The sequence below is a fragment of the Sitophilus oryzae genome, unplaced genomic scaffold (genome assembly GCF_002938485.1).
Source record: "Sitophilus oryzae breed Bouriz unplaced genomic scaffold, Soryzae_2.0 scaffold_910_pilon_pilon, whole genome shotgun sequence".
Classification (NCBI taxonomy): Eukaryota; Metazoa; Arthropoda; class Insecta; order Coleoptera; family Curculionidae; genus Sitophilus; species Sitophilus oryzae.
This window is the reverse complement of record NW_022147540.1, coordinates 1495136-1517831: the sequence shown is the minus strand read 5'-3', so window position 1 is coordinate 1517831 and position 22696 is coordinate 1495136. Positions and strand designations below refer to the sequence as shown.

At 28.8% G+C, this 22696-nt stretch overlaps 1 protein-coding gene across 1 annotated transcript in view; it reads left to right on the top strand.

Moving 5' to 3' along the window:
• The window catches only part of LOC115890772 (Down syndrome cell adhesion molecule-like protein Dscam2), a 196229-nt gene extending 178875 nt beyond the window's left edge, over positions 1-17354 (top strand). Inside the window, exons 25-30 of the mRNA XM_030911106.1 lie at positions 2718-2885; positions 4739-4843; positions 6230-6448; positions 8430-8816; positions 15090-15150; positions 17020-17354. Of these exons, the coding sequence (XP_030766966.1) occupies positions 2718-2885; positions 4739-4843; positions 6230-6448; positions 8430-8816; positions 15090-15150; positions 17020-17086 (1007 nt within the window). The 3' untranslated portion in view covers positions 17087-17354. The remainder of the gene's footprint in view (positions 1-2717; positions 2886-4738; positions 4844-6229; positions 6449-8429; positions 8817-15089; positions 15151-17019) is intronic.
• Positions 17355-22696: the final 5342 nt, after the last annotated feature.

The following is a 22696-nucleotide window of genomic DNA, read 5'->3' as shown; positions in this document are numbered from 1 at the left end:
CGTTTATTTTCGATCAAGAATTATAAAAACTGAAAATATCATTATGTTTTAACTCACAAAGCCCGTTAAACCATAAAACTTTCTAGTATATTGTTTTATTAGGAGTAAAAATGACACTTTTCGTGGCGATACTGTATGTTTGACATACAGCCGAAGCACAAAAGTCATTTTACTCGAATAGAAAATATGCTATTTTTCAAACGCCACAAATAATGTTTTAAACAATTTCAAACGTTCCAAATAATATAAAATATTTAAAACTCATACCTTGTAAGTAATTATCATGATACAAAAAAAACAAGGTATGATTTGCGCAGGTTGGTCACCACGTCACAGGTGATAAACGGCAATATTGGTCGGCAAGCTCCACGCGCCAATTTCAAATTTTCAAACAGATGACACATAATAAATGTGTATAATGTGTCATAACTTTTCAAATGTCCAGCTCGATGATTTTACATAACTTTAGGGGTTATTTAATTCTTCCCTATTTTAGGTCTTTTTTTATTAGTGGCAATTGAACAATACGGATATTTTGTTGTATGGCATATGACGTCACAGGCGATATGCGCAAACTGAACGAAATTGGAGACGCTATCGACCATACCTTGTTTTCAAGTTTTCTTTGTACCATGAGTAATTATATATCGAGAAACTATGGTTACGGCTCGTTGAATTTGAGACTTATGTCATTTTAATAATATATTTTCATACTTTTATGCTTAGGCGTAAAGTGCTTTACTTTTATGCCTAGGCGTTAAAATGACTTTTTTATATTGTCAATCACGTCGCAAAAATTAATACTTTTGTGACGTTTGAAAAAAAAATAATATTTTGAAACTAACTGGTATATTTTTCTGCCACAACAAAGTTATTATACAGTGATAAATGATAAGATCATATTGAAATACGCTACTGGGTAAAAAAAATTGGCTAAATTTTATCAATAATACTCCATTTCAAAAGTTATTTTCCAAAATAATTAATATTTTTTAATAATTGATTGCAATTAATATTATTTGACTAGTTTAATTTGATTAATTAATAAGACTAGATTAATTTCATTTAAAATAAATTTGATCAGATTTTTTTCGTATATTCAACTACCAGAAAAGTAGAAGGAAGATTATAATGTATCTATCACAATATTTAAAAGAACTACTACAATAATTATTAGAAGAAAAACAAAAAGAAAAAAATACCCAAATACCTTCACCTTCTACTCAACTACAAAATAAATGAATATAATCTCTTACAAGAACACTACACAAACTACTTCTTGTATTCTACACTAAACAAATTATCAAACTTATTAATTAATCAAACATAAAGAAAAATTAACCAAATTACCCCTTCACCTACTACTTAACTTCAAAATAAAATATAAAAACACTACTAAATTTCTTCTGGTAGTCTACACTAAACATTATAATCAAACTTAATAAATTAATCTAATTTTACATTACAACTACAAAGAAACAAGAAAATATTTTAAAACTACAAGAAATAAAACTTCGATACGTGCGACCAGTATAATAGATCAAGCGGACAAAGAATATAAAATACTTTAAAATGTGCATTCAGAAAGAAAAAATATCTCGAAAATTATCTAAACAAACATTTTTTTTTCTTATCAGTGAAAAACATCGACCTCGTCGGCCTTGGGAATTTGTCGGGTATTTACAATGGTCGAATTGTATAATTACCAGCTTTTATAGCATATCTAATAGACAAAAAGTATCTGGTCGATTAGTAACTAATTGGCACAGTCCGAAAATTATCGATTTTTATTTTCTCTGTTTTTATTGGCCGCTTCAAAATTCAGAGTAACAAAAAATATTTTTCTCTAGTAAAAGACTGTGAAATACGCCCCGCCATCTGGTACTTTACATCCATAAACGTCTTAGGTTGAGCTACTTTAAAAATTCATATACAAGGCTATTACTAAAACTTCGCTGTCCGTCCGTACGTCCGTCACAGAGGTCTATCTTATGAACCGTTATAGCTAGACAGTTGAAATTTTTACAGATAATGTATCTATGTTGCCGCCATAAGAATAAATACTAAAAACAGAATTAAATAAATGTTTATAAATAAAAATGTACTTTCACTAAACATTATCGTTTAAGTAAGAATTTTACATAAAATCTTTTAAGTTCTCGGTGGCCGCGTGGTTAAAGCGTTAGGACTTTACGCTGCTATGACGTTGGAGCCATAGTAAGGCAGGTTCGAATCTTAGTCAAGGCGATTTTTTTTAATTTTTACATGTTTTTACATATTTATTTTTACTTTTTACATATTTATTATCGATTAATACAATTTTTAGTAACGTGTTTCTTCATTTTTTTTTAAATTACTTATACGAGCATTCAAAATTTCAGCTAAATCGGAAAAAAAGTTTATAATAATATAGTATCTAATGTTGTATAGATAATGAATGATACGGAACCCTTCGTACCCGAGTCCGACTCGCACTTAACCAATTTTTTACTTAAATATATATATATATATATATATATATATATATATATATATATATATATATATATATATATATATATATATATATATATATATATATATATATATATATATATATATATATATATATATATATATATATATATATCAGTACAAGCATTACCCATGAATACTCATGTCACTAAACTGTCAACTCTTCATCCTTATCTAACTAACTCCACATTATTTTTCCCCAGATGACGTTGTTTACAACCAATCGTGCAACGCAGCGTCAACCTTAGACAAACGCCGACCTGACTTAAGGGATGAACTAGGCTACATTGCACCACCAAACAGAAAACTACCCCCTGTACCGGGTTCGAACTACAACACTTGCGACAGGATCAAAAGAGGTACCGTCTTAAGTAAGATCATCCACCGCTTTTTAGCATGCCAGTTTTCATTTCTAGACTTTTATTTACGTTTCTGTGTTCAGGGCTGTTTGGTGTCTTTATGGTTATTGTTGATATATTATTCTTCATTATACATATACATTTATACGTTTTGTGTTGGTTAGAGATGATTTTTGAAGGAAGTTACAGGAAGAGGTTATTTATTTTTCCCTAATGATTAAAATAGTTCGCTATTGTGATTTTGCTTGTTTGGTCGGCAATAAATTTAAGAAACTTGTATTGAAGAAACTGTTTATGTATATTAGTGTTTTTATGTTGAACACAAGTTATTATAAATATTAGAAATACTACTTTTGAATTATTAGGAATAATTAAAAATGTCTATACCTATGTATTCGCCACTGCAAGAAAATCTACAAAATAAAATAGTTATTTTTTTTAAACACTTCCGGGTTAATCCAAACGGAAACTACTTGTCAGAAGTTAGGTTTACAAATATACAAATTTGCCTAACGAACAAAAAAATGCTTAAAGTATAAGTTTATCTCTTTCCGTCGTCGGAAGCAAAAAAAATACAAAGAATAAACCAAAAACTTTTTAAAATATTTAAATTCAACTATTCGAGGACACTTTAGTTTTTTAAAACAGATACGTCTACAAAAACCGTTGACGTTGTGTTAAAATGACATTATATCAAGTTAAACTCCAAAATTAACAATTTATTACTACCTGATAGCAATTACTTAATTAAATTAAATAACAAAAAAAAATAATTAAAGAACATAAAGATTATTTAAGAAAGGGAGATTTTCACAAATCTAAGATTTGTCAGGACTCATGGGACACAGGGCACAGAATAAGTTTTAGTAACGGCAAAATTATAATGAAAGAAGCGATATAGCCTCTAAAAGAAAAATAGATGAGGCTTTTTTGATACAATCTAATAAAAATAAATGTATTGCTCATGCATCTGTAGATGTTAGTAATGTATGACAATCGCTTCTTTGATTTTAAAGAACATAACATGCGTAAAAATTAAAAATAATCATGCAGAAAGTTTGGGGCTTTTTGGTTTTATCTTATTAAGTAATTGTTATCACGTAGTAATTGTTAATTTTGAAGTTTAATTTGAAACTATAGTGTTCTCGAATAGTCGAATTTAAATATTTTACATAGTTTTTTTTATTATTTGTATTTTTTTTTGCTTTCGACGATGGAAAGAGATAAACTTTCCGAAACGTTAAGCATTTTTTTGTTCGTTAGGCAAATTTGTATATCTGTAAACCTAACTTCTTACAAGTAGTTTCTGTTTGGATTAACGCAGAAGTGTTTACAAAAAATAACTATTTTATTTTGTCGATTTTCTTGCAGTGGCAAAATATCCATATAGAATTTTTTGTAGATTAGAAATAATGTTTTTCAATAAAGGACAAAAAATTAAAACTTAAAATTAAGAAACAAAATCTAAAAAAAATTAACAAAATAATAGAAAAAAACAAGAAATAAATCAATAATATCACTATAAATAAATCAAGAAAAAAACGAAATATAAAAATTAACAAGCCAAATAATTTTAAAGAAACAAAAATATAAGTTGAAATTAATATTTCAACAAGTAATATAGTATTGAGATATGGATATGGACATATTCTTTTCCTCCAAAAACGTTCTCAAAACCACCCAAATGTTAATACTCATGCTGTAGTAGGCTTATATGTAAACAGATTTTTGTGTTACCCTTTCTCTATAATTTGCTGTTAAGTGTTTTAAATCTCGACAAACTTCTGATTCGACAAGAGGAAGTACCATCTTTTCTACCTTTTGTGTTTGTTTTTGTTTTTATTATTTTACATCCGATAATCTAGGGGCTCATTATCGTTCTCATTCCACGTGGGACCCTCGCCAACGCCACTTGTACGAAGAGCTGAGGAGCAGGAGGGGCTCGAACGACACCATTCACACCCACAGAGGTAAAATATCGGACTGATTGAGGTTTGAGTCTGCCATTTCGAGTGAATTTTAGTTTATTTTTAACCTATAAAAAATTATAGTTTATAAAAATAATAGTTTGATTTAACAAAAATTTTTAACTCTAATTTAATTTCGATATACTAATTAATTTGTCTTTACTCAATAAAATAACATATAGTGTTTTCAAGAATCTTGGACGCGCATTGGAAAATATTTATCCTATCAAAAACATAGGATGTAAAACAAGTCTCCCAACGCAATTCTTCCACTGCAGAAAGTTGCGAGATCTCCAATATTATGTCTAAAATTCTTGGAAACACGGTTTAATGGGAGATAAAGTAAGTAATTTATTTATAGTTTATTTTTACTAAAAGAAGTAATAACATTTTAGCGAACTGCAAACTTCAATCCATGTGGAGAGAATGAGTTTACTTGTAATATCTTTTCATAAGGGTTTTATTTAAAGTTTATAATTATTTTTATATACCTATTCCATCATTTTATACAAATATTTTTTATAACAATTTGGTTCTTATAAAACAAATAGAACAATTGTTATTAAACACCTACTTGACTGGTTTAAACTAATATTTTATAATATATTATTTCTCTTAAACTCCCATACGTTTTCACAACATAAATATTTTCTAACGTAAGAAACAATAATTTAAAATTTATATTAAAAATAGTAATATTTTTTTTTATAATTTGCTTGTACGTTGTGAAATTTATTTATTATTTTATTTTTTATATTAAGTAGCACAATATTTATTTTTCTTGGTGCATTACATGCACCAAGAGAATTAATATTTATTATTATGATTTTTATAATTACTATTTTACGAAAATACTAACACTATCTTCATAATGTCGTGTGTGTTCTTCTTTAACAAAGTAAGTTTAGCCTTGTTAGATAATAAGTTTCCGAAAATAAAGCTTATTAGCTGCGCTTTATCATCCGCATGTTGTATGTTTATACCATTATAAAATAAATTTAAGTAAAATGTTGTATCTAATATTAACCCAGTGAGACAATAATATTTGGTATTTATATAATATTTTTAGGTTCTGAAATTAGAACATTATGGTTTGGTACTACTTAGGGTGTAAATTTGTCTAAATATGTCTGTTCTCCATTCTTATTCTGTTTGTTTTTGATTCTATTTAAAATGACAGCTTATTCATTAGTTAGCCAGTCCACTTACGATATTTTACATAATTTACGCACCTACCTAAATATTTGCCCATTTTATGTGCTCTCAGGTAGCATCTTAGAGCATATGCTGATATCAACTTTACCTTGTATTATCTGAATGGAGAACAGCTTATGATATCATACAATAGATTCTATAACAAGAAAATAGACGTATTTTCTCATTGTTAAGGTATGGACGATGAGATCTGCCCGTACGCAACTTTCCATCTTTTGGGCTTCCGCGAAGAAATGGATCCCAGTAAGGCGATGCAGTTCCAGACCTTCCCCCACCCCCATGCTGGTACTATGGGACCCTCCGGAATGAACACGCCTCACCAAATGCACTCACGTAACGGTTCCCAATCGATGCCCAGGCAGAACCGAAGATATGATAGGGTTGGCTCACAAGGTAGGTGTAAATTATTTAGTTTTATATCTTTTAATATTTCAGATCATCTTGTGTACCAATACATCGGCTTAGATTATACTGGAAGTTTCTAGAAATTGACACTATCTGTATAGGATTCTTTTTGTACATCTGTGCTGTACAGGGTGAGTCAACGATAGAGTAAAGTCCATTATCTCATTTTTTAGGTTTTTTGAGAGGTTTAAAAAAATGTTAAATATAAAAGTTATGAAAAATTGAATAATTCAGATATCGCAAGCTATTACAAATGGGTATATGATATACCTTATAAAAGTTGTAGAGTTTTGCATAATCTATCAGAAAAAATGATAATATATAGGGTATGTCATTTAAAAAATTTCAGATTTTTTAATTTTAAGTAGTTGAAATTCATAAATATATTTTGAACACCCTGTAGCATCTAACTAAACTATCTTTACATATATTTTTTCTTCATCTTTATAAATTTCTCCTATCAAATTTTAGTTGTCCCAACTTCAGAAACATTGGCATCAGTGACAATTTTTTACTACACTGAGAGAGAAATCTAAGATTTGTTGAAATAAATTCAAACATTACAAAAACTATTAATTTTAGGTAGATATATAATATTATACACAAAAAGTTATAGAATTTAACGCAGAATATAAAAATAAGATAAAAATAGGGTGTTGCATTTAAAAAAAAAGATATGTTGTATCCGCCACATTTTTTTGGAGCACCCTGCATACTCTATAATAATTTTAAAATGTGTATCTCAACCTTCCCTATAACTATTATATTTAACATTATTTTGTAAACCTCGAAACAAATGAGATAATGGATTTTACTCTATTGTTGACTCACCCTGTACAAAAAAACGTGTCTAAATCGATTTTTATGAAATATCTAGTCGTATAAGGGCTCTATTTATTATGGGATACAAACCTCGGAATTCGTTTACTGTGAAACTGTGAATGAATTTTTATAAAACTTTTTGCATTGTATTGTTAATAAGATATATTACAAAATTTACTCATTTAAATTTGTTGCTTTCACTTTAGTCCTGAAATAAATACACATGTATGAAATAAATACTCACCCTGTATAAATATATTAACGTTTCACTAGGTTAATATAAGATGTTTCCGTGTTGTCCGAAAAAGCTCTGTATCAGGATTCCTATTTGAAATTTTCATTCCAAACTTTTTCCAAAATATGTATTTAATGGTAGTTCACATTTCAAAAATATTTTTATAGATATACAGGGTGAGCCAAATATATTTTTACACTTATGTTTTAGTTTTTCAAATGAAATGCTTTATATTTGTTCAGTTCAGTGAATTTGCTATAAAATTCTGGTTCCAAAAATACCTTAATACCGTAGAGTATACTGACTGGTTTTTGAATTATCACAACGTCCATGAGGATGTCAATTTAGACGCCCAGGAACCTTCGTATGAGAACTTCTAATCGAGACGATCGACTTATTGTAAGTTTATCGCTAAGCCAGCTTTTCAAATTTATAATGAATTGCACCTAAGAAACGTACATAATAACTAACAGACTATAAGAAGAAGACTAAATGAAGCAAATCTTATGTCAAAAAGGCCTGTTTGGGGACCGGATCTGTTGACTAGGACCGCGTCGTATATGACGCGCCACCCTGTATAACTCGATTTCAATCAAAATTTTAATGATTAGGTAGAATATAAGCGGAATAGGTATAGCTTATGCATTAGATTCATTTATTTCAATAAATTTACTTAGAAAAAAATTAAATTATTAAAAAAATTAAGAAGGAAATAACTAAGAATTTACTAAAATTATTAAAATAAACAAATAAAAGCAATGAGAAAAAAATAAGTAAACATTTTAGTATTTTATCTATAAAACCCAATACAGAAGATTTCACATTAATACAGTTACAGTAATTGAATTCTGAGGTAAAAGTCTCTGGGCTAATATTCTTTTTAAAACTAAAAAAACACTTTTACTCTTCCAGGCAACGGCAGCATCTACTCCCCTGGCCCCGAGTACGACGATCCGGCCAACTGCGCCCCCGAGGACGAGCAGTACGGCTCGCAGTACGGCGGCTACGGCGCCCCCTACGACCAGTACGGCAGCCGCGGCTCCATCGGTCGCCGCTCCTTAGGCAAGTACCGTAGTAGATACCCCTGTAGAGACTGTGTAGTACCGGAAGGCACACCGGCGTCAACGCCCGCTTTTCACGCAGGTTCGCTGAGAATACAGCCGACGAGCAGCTCGCCGGAACCGCCGCCGCCGCCGCCGAGGAACCACGACCCCTCCTTCAACGATTCGAAGGACTCGAACGAGATTTCGGAGGCTGAGTGCGACAGGGATCAGCTGATTAACAGTAGGACCTACGGAGGTACGTAGAGTTAGGGAAATATTAAAAGAGAGATTTCGAATGAAAGTACTAAAAACAACAACAGGTTCTGTCGTACTGTCTCTATTACTTGGTATAAATATTTGTTGGTGATATTGCTGTAGGTCTTTTCTTTAAAGTACTCAGTAGAGATGAGCTTAACAGCAACATTTAAGTCACCGGTATACCGGTGACAGTGACCAGACGGTCGCTGGGTACTCTTTGCAGCGACTTAAGTCACCGGGACCGTCGCACAGTGCTTCGAACATATGGCTCTAGAGGACAAAAATCCAAAACTTCTCTTTTATTGTAAGCAATTTATTCAAACTAGGTTTATTTGACACAAATGATGAGTACTCTCATTGTACTAAATGATGATGTTCTTAGTCCCACGTTTATGAAAAAAAATCTTATAAATAATAATAATGTTGGAGCTGTGTTCCATCTAAGCAAATAATAAGTTATAGTATGAAAACAGTGTAAGTATTAAATAAATTCCTGTGATAAAAAAGAATTGAAATAACATTAGAACATGATTCCTACAATATAAGCCTAATATAAGATAAAAATGTTTTTCTTTAATGAAAAAGAAACATTAATGTTATATTTAATTAAAAAAAACTTAAGATACTATAAATTTACTTTAGGACAACAAAATGCATAGATCGTAACTACTCTGATTCAGGAGAATCACTGCTGACAGAATCTTCCAAATTTATAGTATCCAAATCACAGGTAGATGAAGTATCCTCACAGATGAGATATTTCTGTACATCATTTTCTAATATATTACTTTTTCGCGTTGTTACTGTTTATTTTGTCGGTATGAGGGGTTCGGATGTTAATAGTTACCTCTTTAATAGACCATATCCATATATTATTTTTTCCTTTTCTTGGGTATGAGATTTTATAATAAATTAAAAGATGGACACTTTTTTTATGCGACGTTCCGCTCCAACATAGTGGACTTTTTCAGGCACAAGTGGTGTCTCATTTGACTGGAAAGTTCATCAATATCTAATAAGAACATATTTTTTGAAATACAAATAATTTTGAGTTCTTGTCCTTATGATCAAGCCAAGTATTAGCCAAATCGGCATTGCTTATCAATTTTACTCCATCTGAAAAGTATTATAAAATACAGTTCGTCGCAAGCAGACGCAGGTGAACTATACAAAAATTAAAAGTGTATGAATATGGCAACAAAAATATTCAATAAATACGATATGTTTTGATATGTTTTTTTTAAATGCCTTTTTGAAGTTTGAAAACGTAAAATTTTTATACCCATTTAAGAATCATCTTAAAAAATAAATAAAAACTAAACAATCACGAACTTGTTTAGAAATAAATTTAAAGTACATACCTTGTTTAACAATATCCATAGTGGCTTTCAATTAAGTACGTACCCGTTTAACTCCATAATATACAGAACTACTATGAATGTTATTCTTTTTACTGATGAGATAATGATCGCAAAATTTATTTTTAGTGAAAATATTAGCTAACAAAAACGCTGTTTATGAAAAATAATATACAGGATGGTTGAACATTGCTATAAGTATAAAATTATACATTCAGATATTAGTAAATTTTAACTTAGTTTTTAATTTTTGTCCATGGGACGAAGCACAGTGATGCCGAAAACGCGAAAAGTGGCAAAAAGTAATTTTTCAACTTACTACTACATTTTTTTAAATTATTTTTGTTAAATGTGGTTTTCTAAGTATATAAGTGATGTTTTGAATTCAGAAAATTGAATTATGTATACTGAGTGTACTTAAATTGGCTGTAAAAAATAAAAAATGGGTTGTAAAAAATTTAATTATATTATTTTGTCTTTATTAGCATATTAATTTAATACTCTATTTTTTGTAAAGTTTAAAAAATCAAAAAAAAATTGTGTAAACACATAAATAAATATACAGGGTTTTATTTTCAGCCCCTTACAATAGAATTAGCATTTCGTTTTTAATATAATTAATCTTTTTTTCAGAACTAGTTACCAATAAGTATTACTTAAATTCAACTTAAAAAAGATATTTACATTCATTTCCATGAGAAAAAAAAAGAAACTAAATACATCTGTATATTTTATGTAGTTAGCTATTAATGAGAGTAACACCAAAACATCTAAAAGACTCTAAGAGCGCTCTTTTCGCATTAGATGTAAGCAGTTGCTCACTTACAACCATTCAATTTTAGTTATATTTTTAAATGTTCTATAATTTAGAAATATCTGTAATTACCTGTGGTAAAAATGTTATACTTAGATTATAATTAGAACTTAGTTACAAGAATTTAATACGTAAGAAAAAGAAACTAAAAATTATCCTAAATCTTCTAGATAAAATGGATAATAAAAATTGAACAATTTAATGTATAATAGGTTTTGGAGCCTCAGGATGCTGTTTTATTTTACTTGACAGGAGAAGTCTTGGTGACCTCTTACTAACTCCGAGAAAATTAGTATCTACAAGGTGCATGGCATTCTTGATAAAAGTTGTTGACTGAATATTGACGCATCATAGACACATTGACACGTCTTTGTAGTTTATATTGACAATAATTATTCAAAATTAACGAGATTTCTCATAATATTAAATTTAATGTCATATAAGCACAAAACGAATAAAAACTTAGGCTTAACTGGGAAAAGCCAGTTAAAATTACATATTAAAAATTATTTTTAAATTTGAATACTTTGTATATCGAAAATTAAATTGAATAAGAGAAAATATATTACAGTTTCCTTTCTAAAACTAATTAAAAATAACCAACAACAATATTTTACAGCACCTAAGAATCACCCAGTAATATACTGTCATACTTAATTTATTTTGGGAAACTAAATCATGGTTTTCGGGAGAGTTAAGCAACCTAAAGGGTATTTGTGGGTTAATGTTGGCCATGAAACTTCGTAGTTATGAAGAAAAAAGGCTAATAATTCTTACCTACATCATATTTTTTTGGAGCAATTTGGAGCATTTTGTACTAGCTTACATAAAATGTGATTTTAGATTATGCAGTTCTTAATTACATCAAGGTCTTAATTGATTTTGTTTATGGTACCAGGGAAGTTAAAACTAGAATTACCATGAGGAAAAACAGTCGAAAACATTGTACTTTCTCAGAGTACCATCAGTTTTTAGCTAATTTATCATCAACTTTAAACGCACTAATTTTATTTAATCAAAATTTAATCAAAATATTTTAGCGTCAGCTAATAATCTTATAAGCTCGAACATTTCTTATCAGGGATTAATAATGGGCCCGATTTTATTCAAAAATCTTCACGATTCTGAAAATATGGACTATTAGGAACTATACGAGTAAAATTATAATTAAAAAAAAATACCGATATTTTGATTTTCTGCCGCTTTTGGGAACTTTTGCATCACTGTGCGTCGGGACCCTAGATCATATATACCGTATGATCGAATAAAAACGGCGTCAACGATGGCTATTAAATGAAGATCGCTGTCATTTTATATGTAAAATTATATGGGAAATGTCATCGATCGTCATTTCCAAGCCAACTGGACGCCGTTTTTTTTTTTTTGATCATACGGTATCCACTTACGTGGATAAGTAAATCACTATGGAAACTGTCGCAAACATATCAACGCTTCTTTTTTTGTTGCACACGCGATGCTTCTACTTTATCTATCCTTATCGAGGACCTATCGTCCGCGTGTCAAATTCAAACATTAATTTTAAAAATTTAATTTGTAAAATGCTTATATTTCAACAATAAATTGAATGTTTACCGTCATAAAAAATTAAATTATATAAAAAATACATTTAGCCACTCCGTACGAATATCAATATTCTTAGGAAATCTAACCAGTATGCATGAGGCTTAATATCGATAAGAACAACTGAATACTTTACTTGGCTATGAAAAGATATAATTTATAATAATACATATTAAAACTTTCACACACTAAACACTTTCTAGTCATTTTTACGAGTATTTAGAAAGTCCAACGAAAAAAGAAATAGAAATATAATTGCACAAACTTAAAATTAACTTCTCACTGAACACACTTGCATCTTTATAGTAACTTCTACCCTCAAAATTTCATTAGAATCACTAAAAGTACTTGGACGAAAATTATAATAAATCGAAAGTTTATTAAGACTTTAACACCCTGTAGCTACGAAACAAAGCAGAATTGGACCTATGTTGATATGAAAAATAAATCTTATTTTTACGTAAGGAATTTCCCCACGAGAGATGGCACATGTTTTTTGAACCACTCTCTATAAAATGATCAATCAAAGTCATCTCCAAAATCCATTATTATTATTACTGATTAGACATAATGGCGGCAACTTTTTGATTAGCACCCTGTTAAAAGTGTATTCCTCTATTCATAAATATACGGAAAAATTAGGTTTTGATTAACATGTTGAGCGTAATAATCCTGCATCCGGATCTTAAGAACTTGGTTGATATGAATATTACTCAACTAGTCTCCAAACTACACAAAATATACTAAATAGAGACAGTTCGATATGACAAATTAACTCCCGCATTATGCTTCCCCCTCCCCTCTTTTTATTAAATATTAACCTTAGAATATTATTATTTATATATAAGCACTATAATAGTAGATAAGTTAATCACGAGACCCCTTACTAAAAACTGCATATCTAAATTAACTTTCAGAAGACGAACAGGGTAAGTCTAAAAAAATGAAAGTTTGAGCGTATTTTTGACTTTTGGTATTGACACTGAAATAGATGGATACATTCTTCGTTCATATCGTCCATCATCATCATCATAAATCTGACTTTATCATATATCACTTCATTAATTAATGTTATTCATCAAGTTTGTGTTCTTAAATAACACAAAGAATTATAAATTCAATGAAGAAAAGACAAAATGATGAATAAGATTAAGTAAAATCAAAAAAATTTTCTATGAATATTTTAGCACAAATGTTCGTTGTTCTAACTGCATGGTTTGTCACTAATTTTCATATTTTAGTATATTAATTACTTACATTTTTTTTTGGCTACCTTATTTTATAAGCAAACTTTTATTTTATTAAAAAAAAATATTTTTATAACATTTTTGTATTGTTTTTTATTGCTAAATAACAATAACGTAGCCTCTGTTGATCTTATTATTTTTAACGAGTTTTTTATTATTGTATTTTTAAGTATTTTATTTTCTCTCGTATGACTTAATAGTTGGTTTTATGACTTCTACTTACTTAATTGATTGATCTTTCATTACAATTCTTCATAATTCATAAAACTATGATTATCATCTTTTTATATTTTTAGTATACAGACAATTTGGTGGTAAATAAAATATTAGTAAAATAAGGAATTTTACTTTCTAACCACACGGAAAAGACTTGTTTAAAATAACTGGATCAGTAGTTTTTAAAATGGGAACATTTTTCTCATTGTTTATTTGCATATTTGAAAAATTGGTTTAATTTGTTTATTAAATGAAATTAACCTAATTTTTCTTCATTAAAAAGAGAACAGATATAGTTTACATTCATTTTTTTGTCCTAATGATTATAAAACATATACCCGGTGCGTCTCAAAAGTGGCTCGCCCCCTATAACTTTTTTATTTTTTCAGATAATCACATATGACATAAATTAGGATTGATTGACATATTCAATTGTTTTTGGTCACTTCCGGTTTCACCAGAAATGACTACAACTTTTGATTTTAAAATGGCACCCTCGGTATTTTTTTACTTTATTCGATAGAAAATGACACTCTGAATAGAATGACATATCATATGTAAACTTTTAACATTTTCGCACATGGTTTATTTGAAATTAAAACATGTGGTTCATAACGACAAATTGATTTGGAATACCAAGTGTGTGGTATCAAATTATTTGTAAAAAAATGCTTTTTCCAAATATGCTAATGAGCCACCCTGGTTCCATTTGAAAAAATTGAGATATGATTAAAAATACGGTTTGGGCATCTTTTAACTGGCTGGGATAAGACACTAAAAAATTAGACAATCAAATATATTTTTCCAAATCTCCTTGATTAAAAATCAGTGTTCTTAATACAGCAATGGCACTTTAAAAAAGTAAAAATCATTTCTCTATATCTGTTCTCAAAATTCGTTTTATAATTTCACTTTAATTATGTTTTGCATCCATACCAGGCATCTTCAATTACACGATTCGTATTAGTGAAACCACACACCCTTTTAGAATTATCCCTAGGTTAAGTGTTGTCCATTATTGTGGTCGTGTAGACATGTGTGATCTATTTTTTCAGTAATGAGAGGTAACGCGAAGGATGGCATGACCCACGAGGAAATGAGAAAACTGATTGAGAGGTCAGTACCAACCTAATAAAAATAAAATAAAAATAATATGCCCCTAATAATGGCTTGCGTTTTTTCTAAGAAAAAAAGAAAAGTTTTTGTGTATCCAGTGTTTTTTTGTCGTTTTTTAAACCAGTTTTGGTCATTTTTTGAATCTAATTTTCAATGTTTTTACTTGTAGAATAAAATATTCTTTAATAAAACCATATTTTATACTATACGATTTTTAAATACTTTTTGGTTATTGTTTTATTAATTTTTATTTTGTTCTACATTGTAAAACACTTTAATCAAATGTTACACAGTGTATATTGTCAGTTTGATAATTAAATGTTATTAACTTAATAATAAATCAATTAATAGTCTTGCAACAGGGATATAGCATAGAGTTTGATCAAATAAAATAATATAAAAAAAAGGTACGGATTTTGTTTAATTCATATGAGTTGTTTAATTCATATGAATTCAAATTTGTGGTTTATGACATTAAAATTATAGCTATATATTTCAAAGTAATATTAGTTTTGTTATTTGATCTGGAGTGTATGTTATTCAACTCTCTGTTACAAGAACTTGTTACGGCACATACTAAAACAAGCAATTTTTAATCGTATCTTATCAAGATCCTGCCAAGCAATCAAATAAAACGTAACTCTTTCACATGAATCTCCTCTCAACCAGGAAACTGTAAGTCTGCAAATAGAAAACTATGCTTTTTATGTTTTTGTTTTGTCTGTTGCATCGTTTTGTTTTATTTTTTTTTCTGTTTGTTTTGTCGGTGTTGTTTTCAAAATCAATGTTTTTGTGTGTCTAACAAAAAAATATATGTGCACTGGTTTTTAATCGGTTTTTGGGTTACTAGATGCTACCTTATTTTTTATAAATGTTTTTTATTATCTAAAAAAAATATAAAAAATAATAATGCAGGCAAGAAAAATATTTATCAACTCAAAAAATAAGGTAGTGTTTATGCTTCTTGTAGACATCCATGAAACTGTAAAGTTTTGTAATACAGAGGTTTGATAGGTTTGTCAAAGAACCTACTCTATTATAAAGCTTTAACTATATAATATATGGTTCAATGATTGTGTTGCCATGTCGGAAGATTATGTTATGCACTTAGCATGATTGTTTTACTTGTTTATAATTTATAATATGCTTTTTATAATTTATAATAATATTAATTTCAACAGTTTTATTAAAGTTTTTGGACTAAGGATAAATATACAGGGTGGTCCGAGTTACAATGGAAAATTTCGGCAACGTATTCGCAGTTAAAAATAAGTAAAAAAGTTTGTACATATTTATGTCCTTGTTTTGGAGATACAGGGTATAGAAGTTTCATTTTTATTTCGTTTTTATCTCAATAATTTCTGAAGTAACGTCCATATTTGGATGAAAATTGATGTCTGTGTGTTTTTTGACATGATAAATTTTGATGGGAGCCACCCAAATATTTTTTCATTATTTCGAAGAGTAATAAGTTTTCGTCCGTATCTGTATTACACCCTGTATCTCCGAAACGAAGAATTGTAGAACAAGAATTTATATAAACCTTTTTACTTATTTTTACCTACAGCATAATATGTTGTCAAAGTTTCCCGATTACAATTTGGACCACACTGTATAACATTTATATTAAAACCAGTCCAAAATAGTATTATATTTTTTTTCAGGCTTTTGAAGAAAATATAATTTTAAACATATTTTTCTTGCATGTACAACCAATCTGTTTGGACTTGTCTACAACATTTTTATATAACAAAAAACAAAACAAATATTTTCTGGGTTATTTTGATTAAGCCTTGATTTTTTAATACATCAACTATTTAAAAAATGTGAAATTTATTTAAAGATTTGTATTTTTTGTGATTTTTTTAGAAACGAAACAGGGCAAACCGCAACAGCAAACGGGGGACTCACAGCCTACGATACTGTGGCAGTGTAATCTGTAAACTGTCACAGCCATCTCTGACTCAACTGTAAACTCGGAAGTTTAGCAGCCACATTCATACAGAGAACAAGAGGAAAACAGCGTATTTTTTCTTACTTATTTCTTAAACTTTTTGCAATGCTCAGATGTATTTTTATTCCCGAAACAGTAGGATGCTTCTTATATATTTATATGTAAGCATCTTGTGGTTGCTAATCGTCTAATTTTTGCGGTAAATATTCACAAAACTTTAAAATAATGAAATACATAACATGTCAAAGTATGATTCATCTTTTGTTATATTTATAATTTTTAAATAAGGTTTATAGGAAAAATAGGTGCTTTTAGGAAAAATCGTGTAATTCTGGAAGATGGTTTCAATTCGTTTTGTGACGATTTACTGCAAAAAAACCCTCTTCTTTAGTTGGTTATTGTTTAATTCTGATCCAAAACCAAATATATTATTTAAGTTTTCATTTTTTTCGATAATATTATAATAATTGTGACTAAAACAGCCGCTACTATGAAACGTACACATTTTGCCAAGAGTGTTTGTTAGCCGTATAGGTAGGGTTTTCTTAAACTTGTGGTGTCGTTGTGTTAATGTGTGGGTTCCGTTTTTCATTTGACGTAATAAAGTGGCTCAATGTGTCATTGTGATATTTTTGTGGTTTGTCGGCGTTTTCGTTTAGGTGTCGTGTCGAAATGTCAGTCGAAATATTTAGTTTTTTTCAGTATCAATATGGCCACTATGACACACTTTTTTTTCGATGAAGATTTTTTTAATTTGTTGTCAATCTTGGTCATTGTATAAACGATAGGGTAAAGCAAGATTATATTGAAAGGTTTTTTGTGTTTTTATTTAAGTAAAAAATACATCACAAAATTTTATATACAGGGTTGTTCACCACATACGACACGGAGTATTGTAGCTAAACGATTAGATTTTTACAAATTGTAAGTTTTGGGTTCGTTGAAGGATTATTAGAGCTACAATTTAAAAATATTTTTACAAGATACAGAGTGTCCCAACTAAATAAAAAATATTATAGTTGTATTTTTTTAAATGGAACTTCCTGTATATTATTCTATTTTTAGATTCTAGATTAAAATAAAGGTAAATTTGATTAAGGTTCATCATACTTAAACCTTACCGTTTTTGAAATATTTTAAACGGCCATAACGTGTTTAAGTTAAATGGAACACCCTATATATTTTGCGTGAATCAGATGCACAATGTAATTGTCTATCAAATTATATTATACAATTTTTTACGTATCTCTTCAAGTTTTCGTAGAAAATGCATTTTCTTATAATTTAGACCTCATTTATCACTATACCCATGGAATATTGACATTTTAGATTATTTTTAAAGATGTAACCAATTTTCCAAGAGTACAGATACTAATATTGTCGATATAGCTCGCTTATTTCTTAAAAAAAAAATAAAAAAACTGTTTAAATATTTTTGTTAAAAAGGACCAATTAATATGATCCCAGTATTCAGACTACATTAATTGACTGTTTATGTTGATTAATAATAATTGCTCCAAATAATAAAAAACTGAATTTTGTGTGTGTATTAGACAGTGTGGTAAAAAGTAACGCCTTATAAATTTTATTTCATTTTTTGACGAATGCTGATTTATAAAAACAGACACGTTTATTTTCATAATTTATTATTATATTGATTTCTGTGCCAAATCCACATTTATTTAGAATGGTGGTATATTTAATTCGTTTGATGGTGGTATATTTAATTCGTTTACTCTTTTATAAAGATTTAAATAGTTTTTTTGGTATACCAATAGGCTTGCAATATTTACCACCTGTATATTTTGTGTATAAATGTTGCTTAAAAAAAATCTGAAATGTCAATATTCCATGGGTATAGTGATAAATGAGGTCTAAATTATAAGAAAATGCATTTTCTACGAAAAGTTGCAAAGATAGGTAAAAAATGGTATAATAAAATTTGATAGACTATTAAATTGTGCATATGATTCACGTAAAATATACAGGGTGTTCCATTTAACTTAAACACGTTATGGCCGTTTAAAGCTAGTAATTATTTAATATAAATTTTTGGACACTCTGTATAAGGTAGTAAAATTTTTATTATTGCAACACAATATCTGATCAATAGATAATCTTCAGTAAATATTTAGTATTAAAAACTTTGATACCCTTGGAAAAATGAAGCATTAAAATTTTTACTGCAATTTCTTAAAATTGAAAATATTTCAAAAACGGTAACGTTTAAGTGTGATAAACCTGAATCAAATTTACCTTTATTTCAATCGTAGAATCCAAAAATAGAATAATATACAGGGTGTTCTATTTAAAAAAATACAACTATGATATTTTTTACTTATTTTGGACACTCTGTATCTTGTAAAAATATTTTTAAATTGTAGCTCTAATAGTCCTTCAACGAACCCAAAACTTACAATTTGTAAAAATCTAATCGTTTAGCTACAATACTCCGTGTCGTATGTGGTGAACAACCCTGTACCTACCAGTTGCATCACCAGTCTGAACATAGGAAATTTCATGTAAATTTCAAAAATGGTGGTACTTTTATTTATAGTTTTTAAAATTTGTATGATATTTTCCGATGGTAGCATTTTAACTCAAAAATTTAAGAAAAAAATTAATATAACAAGGAATACTATTGCAGAAATACTTTACAATGCTCAGCATATACTCATATATAATATATATTTTTGATATTTCTATTAGGAAAAAAACGTGAATTTTCCCACCCAATCAAGCAGTAAATATTTCGACTGGCATTTCTGAGTGTGTGTCTACAGTTGGTGCCAAAATTTTTTAAGAAAACATAAAAACGCTAATATACAAAGTACCAACAACTGATTGTAGGCGCATCCCCCAATTTATATTTTGTATAGGTAGCATACTGTTTACTTTTTTATGCTTTAATATTATTAATTATTATTGTTTTTTTTTATAATTATTTCGTGTCGAGTAGCATTTAGTACACGGTTGGCGATATGATTTCGTTAGGTTTTTTGTTTTATACGAGCTGTACAAGTTTCTGAAGGTTGTGCGTCGCCAGCTTTAGGTAAAATGCCATTGGATAAAAATTATTATACTATTGTATTATATATCGTAGCCTTTTTGCATTCCGCTATACAGTTCTGTAACTCAATACAAGATTTTTCACGTAACCTGCTTAAAAACAAACTAGTTTGGGCTCAACTTTCAAACTGATTTGAGTAATTCTAAAGTCGGAAAAAAGAAAATGATTTTGCATTTTCGCAGAGAAATTTTTATGGTTTTGTGTTTGGGGAGGCTTCTACCGGGTGTTTAAAAAAACATGTGCTATCTCTCGTGGGGAGATTCCTCACGTAAAAGTAAGATTTATTTTTTATATCAACATAGGTCCGCTTCAGCTTTGTTTCGTAGCTACAGGGTGTTAAAATTTTAATAATCTTTCGATTTATTATAATTTTCTTCCAAGTACTTTTAGTGATTTGAATGAAAAATTTTGAGGGTAACAATGACTATAAGTGCTACATATTTTATTGCTAAAAAAGTGTCGATAAATTCATCAGGGACGTGCATATGGGTCATTACTGGAATATTTTTCAAAAAAAACATGTACGCCACTGACTTTTTTCTTTTGATATAAAAATTGTATAGACCGTTTAATGCTAATTAAAAGTTATCTCTAGATATTTTGTCGAATTCGGCCTCCTTGATGAGATAAACGAAATTTTATTAATCACAATAAAATAAAAACAAGATTAACGAATTATATATATTTTACCTTATTTATTATTAAATATTATTACTATTAGTTATTATTACTATTAATCCAACCTACAGCAATTTCAAATAAAAAAATAATGGTATTTAAGATAATTACAAGAAGCCTAATTTATAATAAATAAAATTGCGTTTATCTCTATCTTATCAAGGGGGCCGAAATCGACAAAAGACCAAGGGACAACTTTTAATCGTCATTAAACTTCTTACACTATTTCGCTATTAAGAGAAAAAAAGGTCAGTGGCGTACATTATTTTTTTAGAAAAACATTCCAGTGATAACCCATATCCACGTCCATACTGAATATGTCCACACACACAACACCCTGTAACTACGAAATAAAGCAGAATCGGACCTATGTTGATCAGAAAAATAAATCTTATTTTTACGTGAAGAATCTCCCCACGAGAGATGGCACATGTTGTTTGAAACACACTGTATATACTGTAATTTTTTTATATAAACGATATCAGCTAAAAAAATTACCTCCTATTTTAAGATGTGTCTTTTAAAATGCCTTAAGTTAAGGATATTTTGGTTGGTTGTGTCTAAGTTAGATTCTAAGTTAATGAATGTGTTGTGTGAAAGACCCTGTATAATTCTACGCCACTGTTTAGCTGGAAAAAAAAATTAAAACATACGCATCCAACGCTCTTAGTCGAAAATTTTAAGCAAATTCAAAAAGAATGGGTTATTAATTAAACTTATACTATATTTAAATAAAAAATATATCAATGTTTCTAAGGGTTAAGCATGCATTAAGCTATACTAAACGTAGGTGTTGAAATTCAAAATTAGACACGATGAGAGATTCCCTCAAAATATATATCTATATAGCTGTCATCTCCAAGTTTTAACATTAAAAAATTAACAAAAAAAATAAAGTATATTGAAGACAAAGTAAATACTCAGCAGGCAGAATTTCGGCTTGTTTTCAAAGTTCTAGAGTGATAAGATATGTAGCTATTAGGTGTATGAGAATTATAATTAATATGGTGGCATTTTAGACTCTTCCCATGTTAAAATATATACGCTTTCGTTGGTTTCTCGGTAATTTCAACCCTATATTCCACACTGTTTTGCTTACATTAGCAGGAAGATCATAAAATCGCTATATTTCAGTTAAATTCTATAGTATACTGTATATACATACTTTGAAGTACCATACTGTCGAATCAAAATGTCACAAAAGGCGTAGAAATGACATTCTTATTCGAATTCTACTATACACTACTATCACAATCACTGTAGTATACATATAGTATTTTCTTTTTTGTTTGTCTACTTGACAGCTGTCTATAATAAATAATACACCATTACATATATTCAGCTGTCACTGTAACCATCAATATTATTCAGGATCAGATATAGTATCTAATCCAAACAAAAATGCTATTTCTAGGCCTACTGCGTCATTCTTTTTATTCTGATCACATGGTATATGAAAAAAATAAAAATCTTTTAAGACATATGTATACGTGTTTCAAGGTATTTATTTATACAGGGTGTGTCTGGAATAAGTGTCTAATATTTTACAGGGTGATTTTTCAATTTTTCTGGAATAGATTCAAAGATATTATGAAAAAACGATGCATTTTAGAACACACGTTTATATGAACTATATATCTTGAAAATACTTCAAAAACCACCCTATAAATATTGTATACTTATTAAGAAACACTCTGTATTAGGTATATATTTTTTTAAAAACAACGCTCAATAAAAAAATCCATTTCATGATCTTCTAGTTCTAATTATAATTATATATTTAATAATTTAATACTCTTTTCACTATGCAAGTTTGGTTAGCTTCAAGTTCCTAAGTAGTAAAC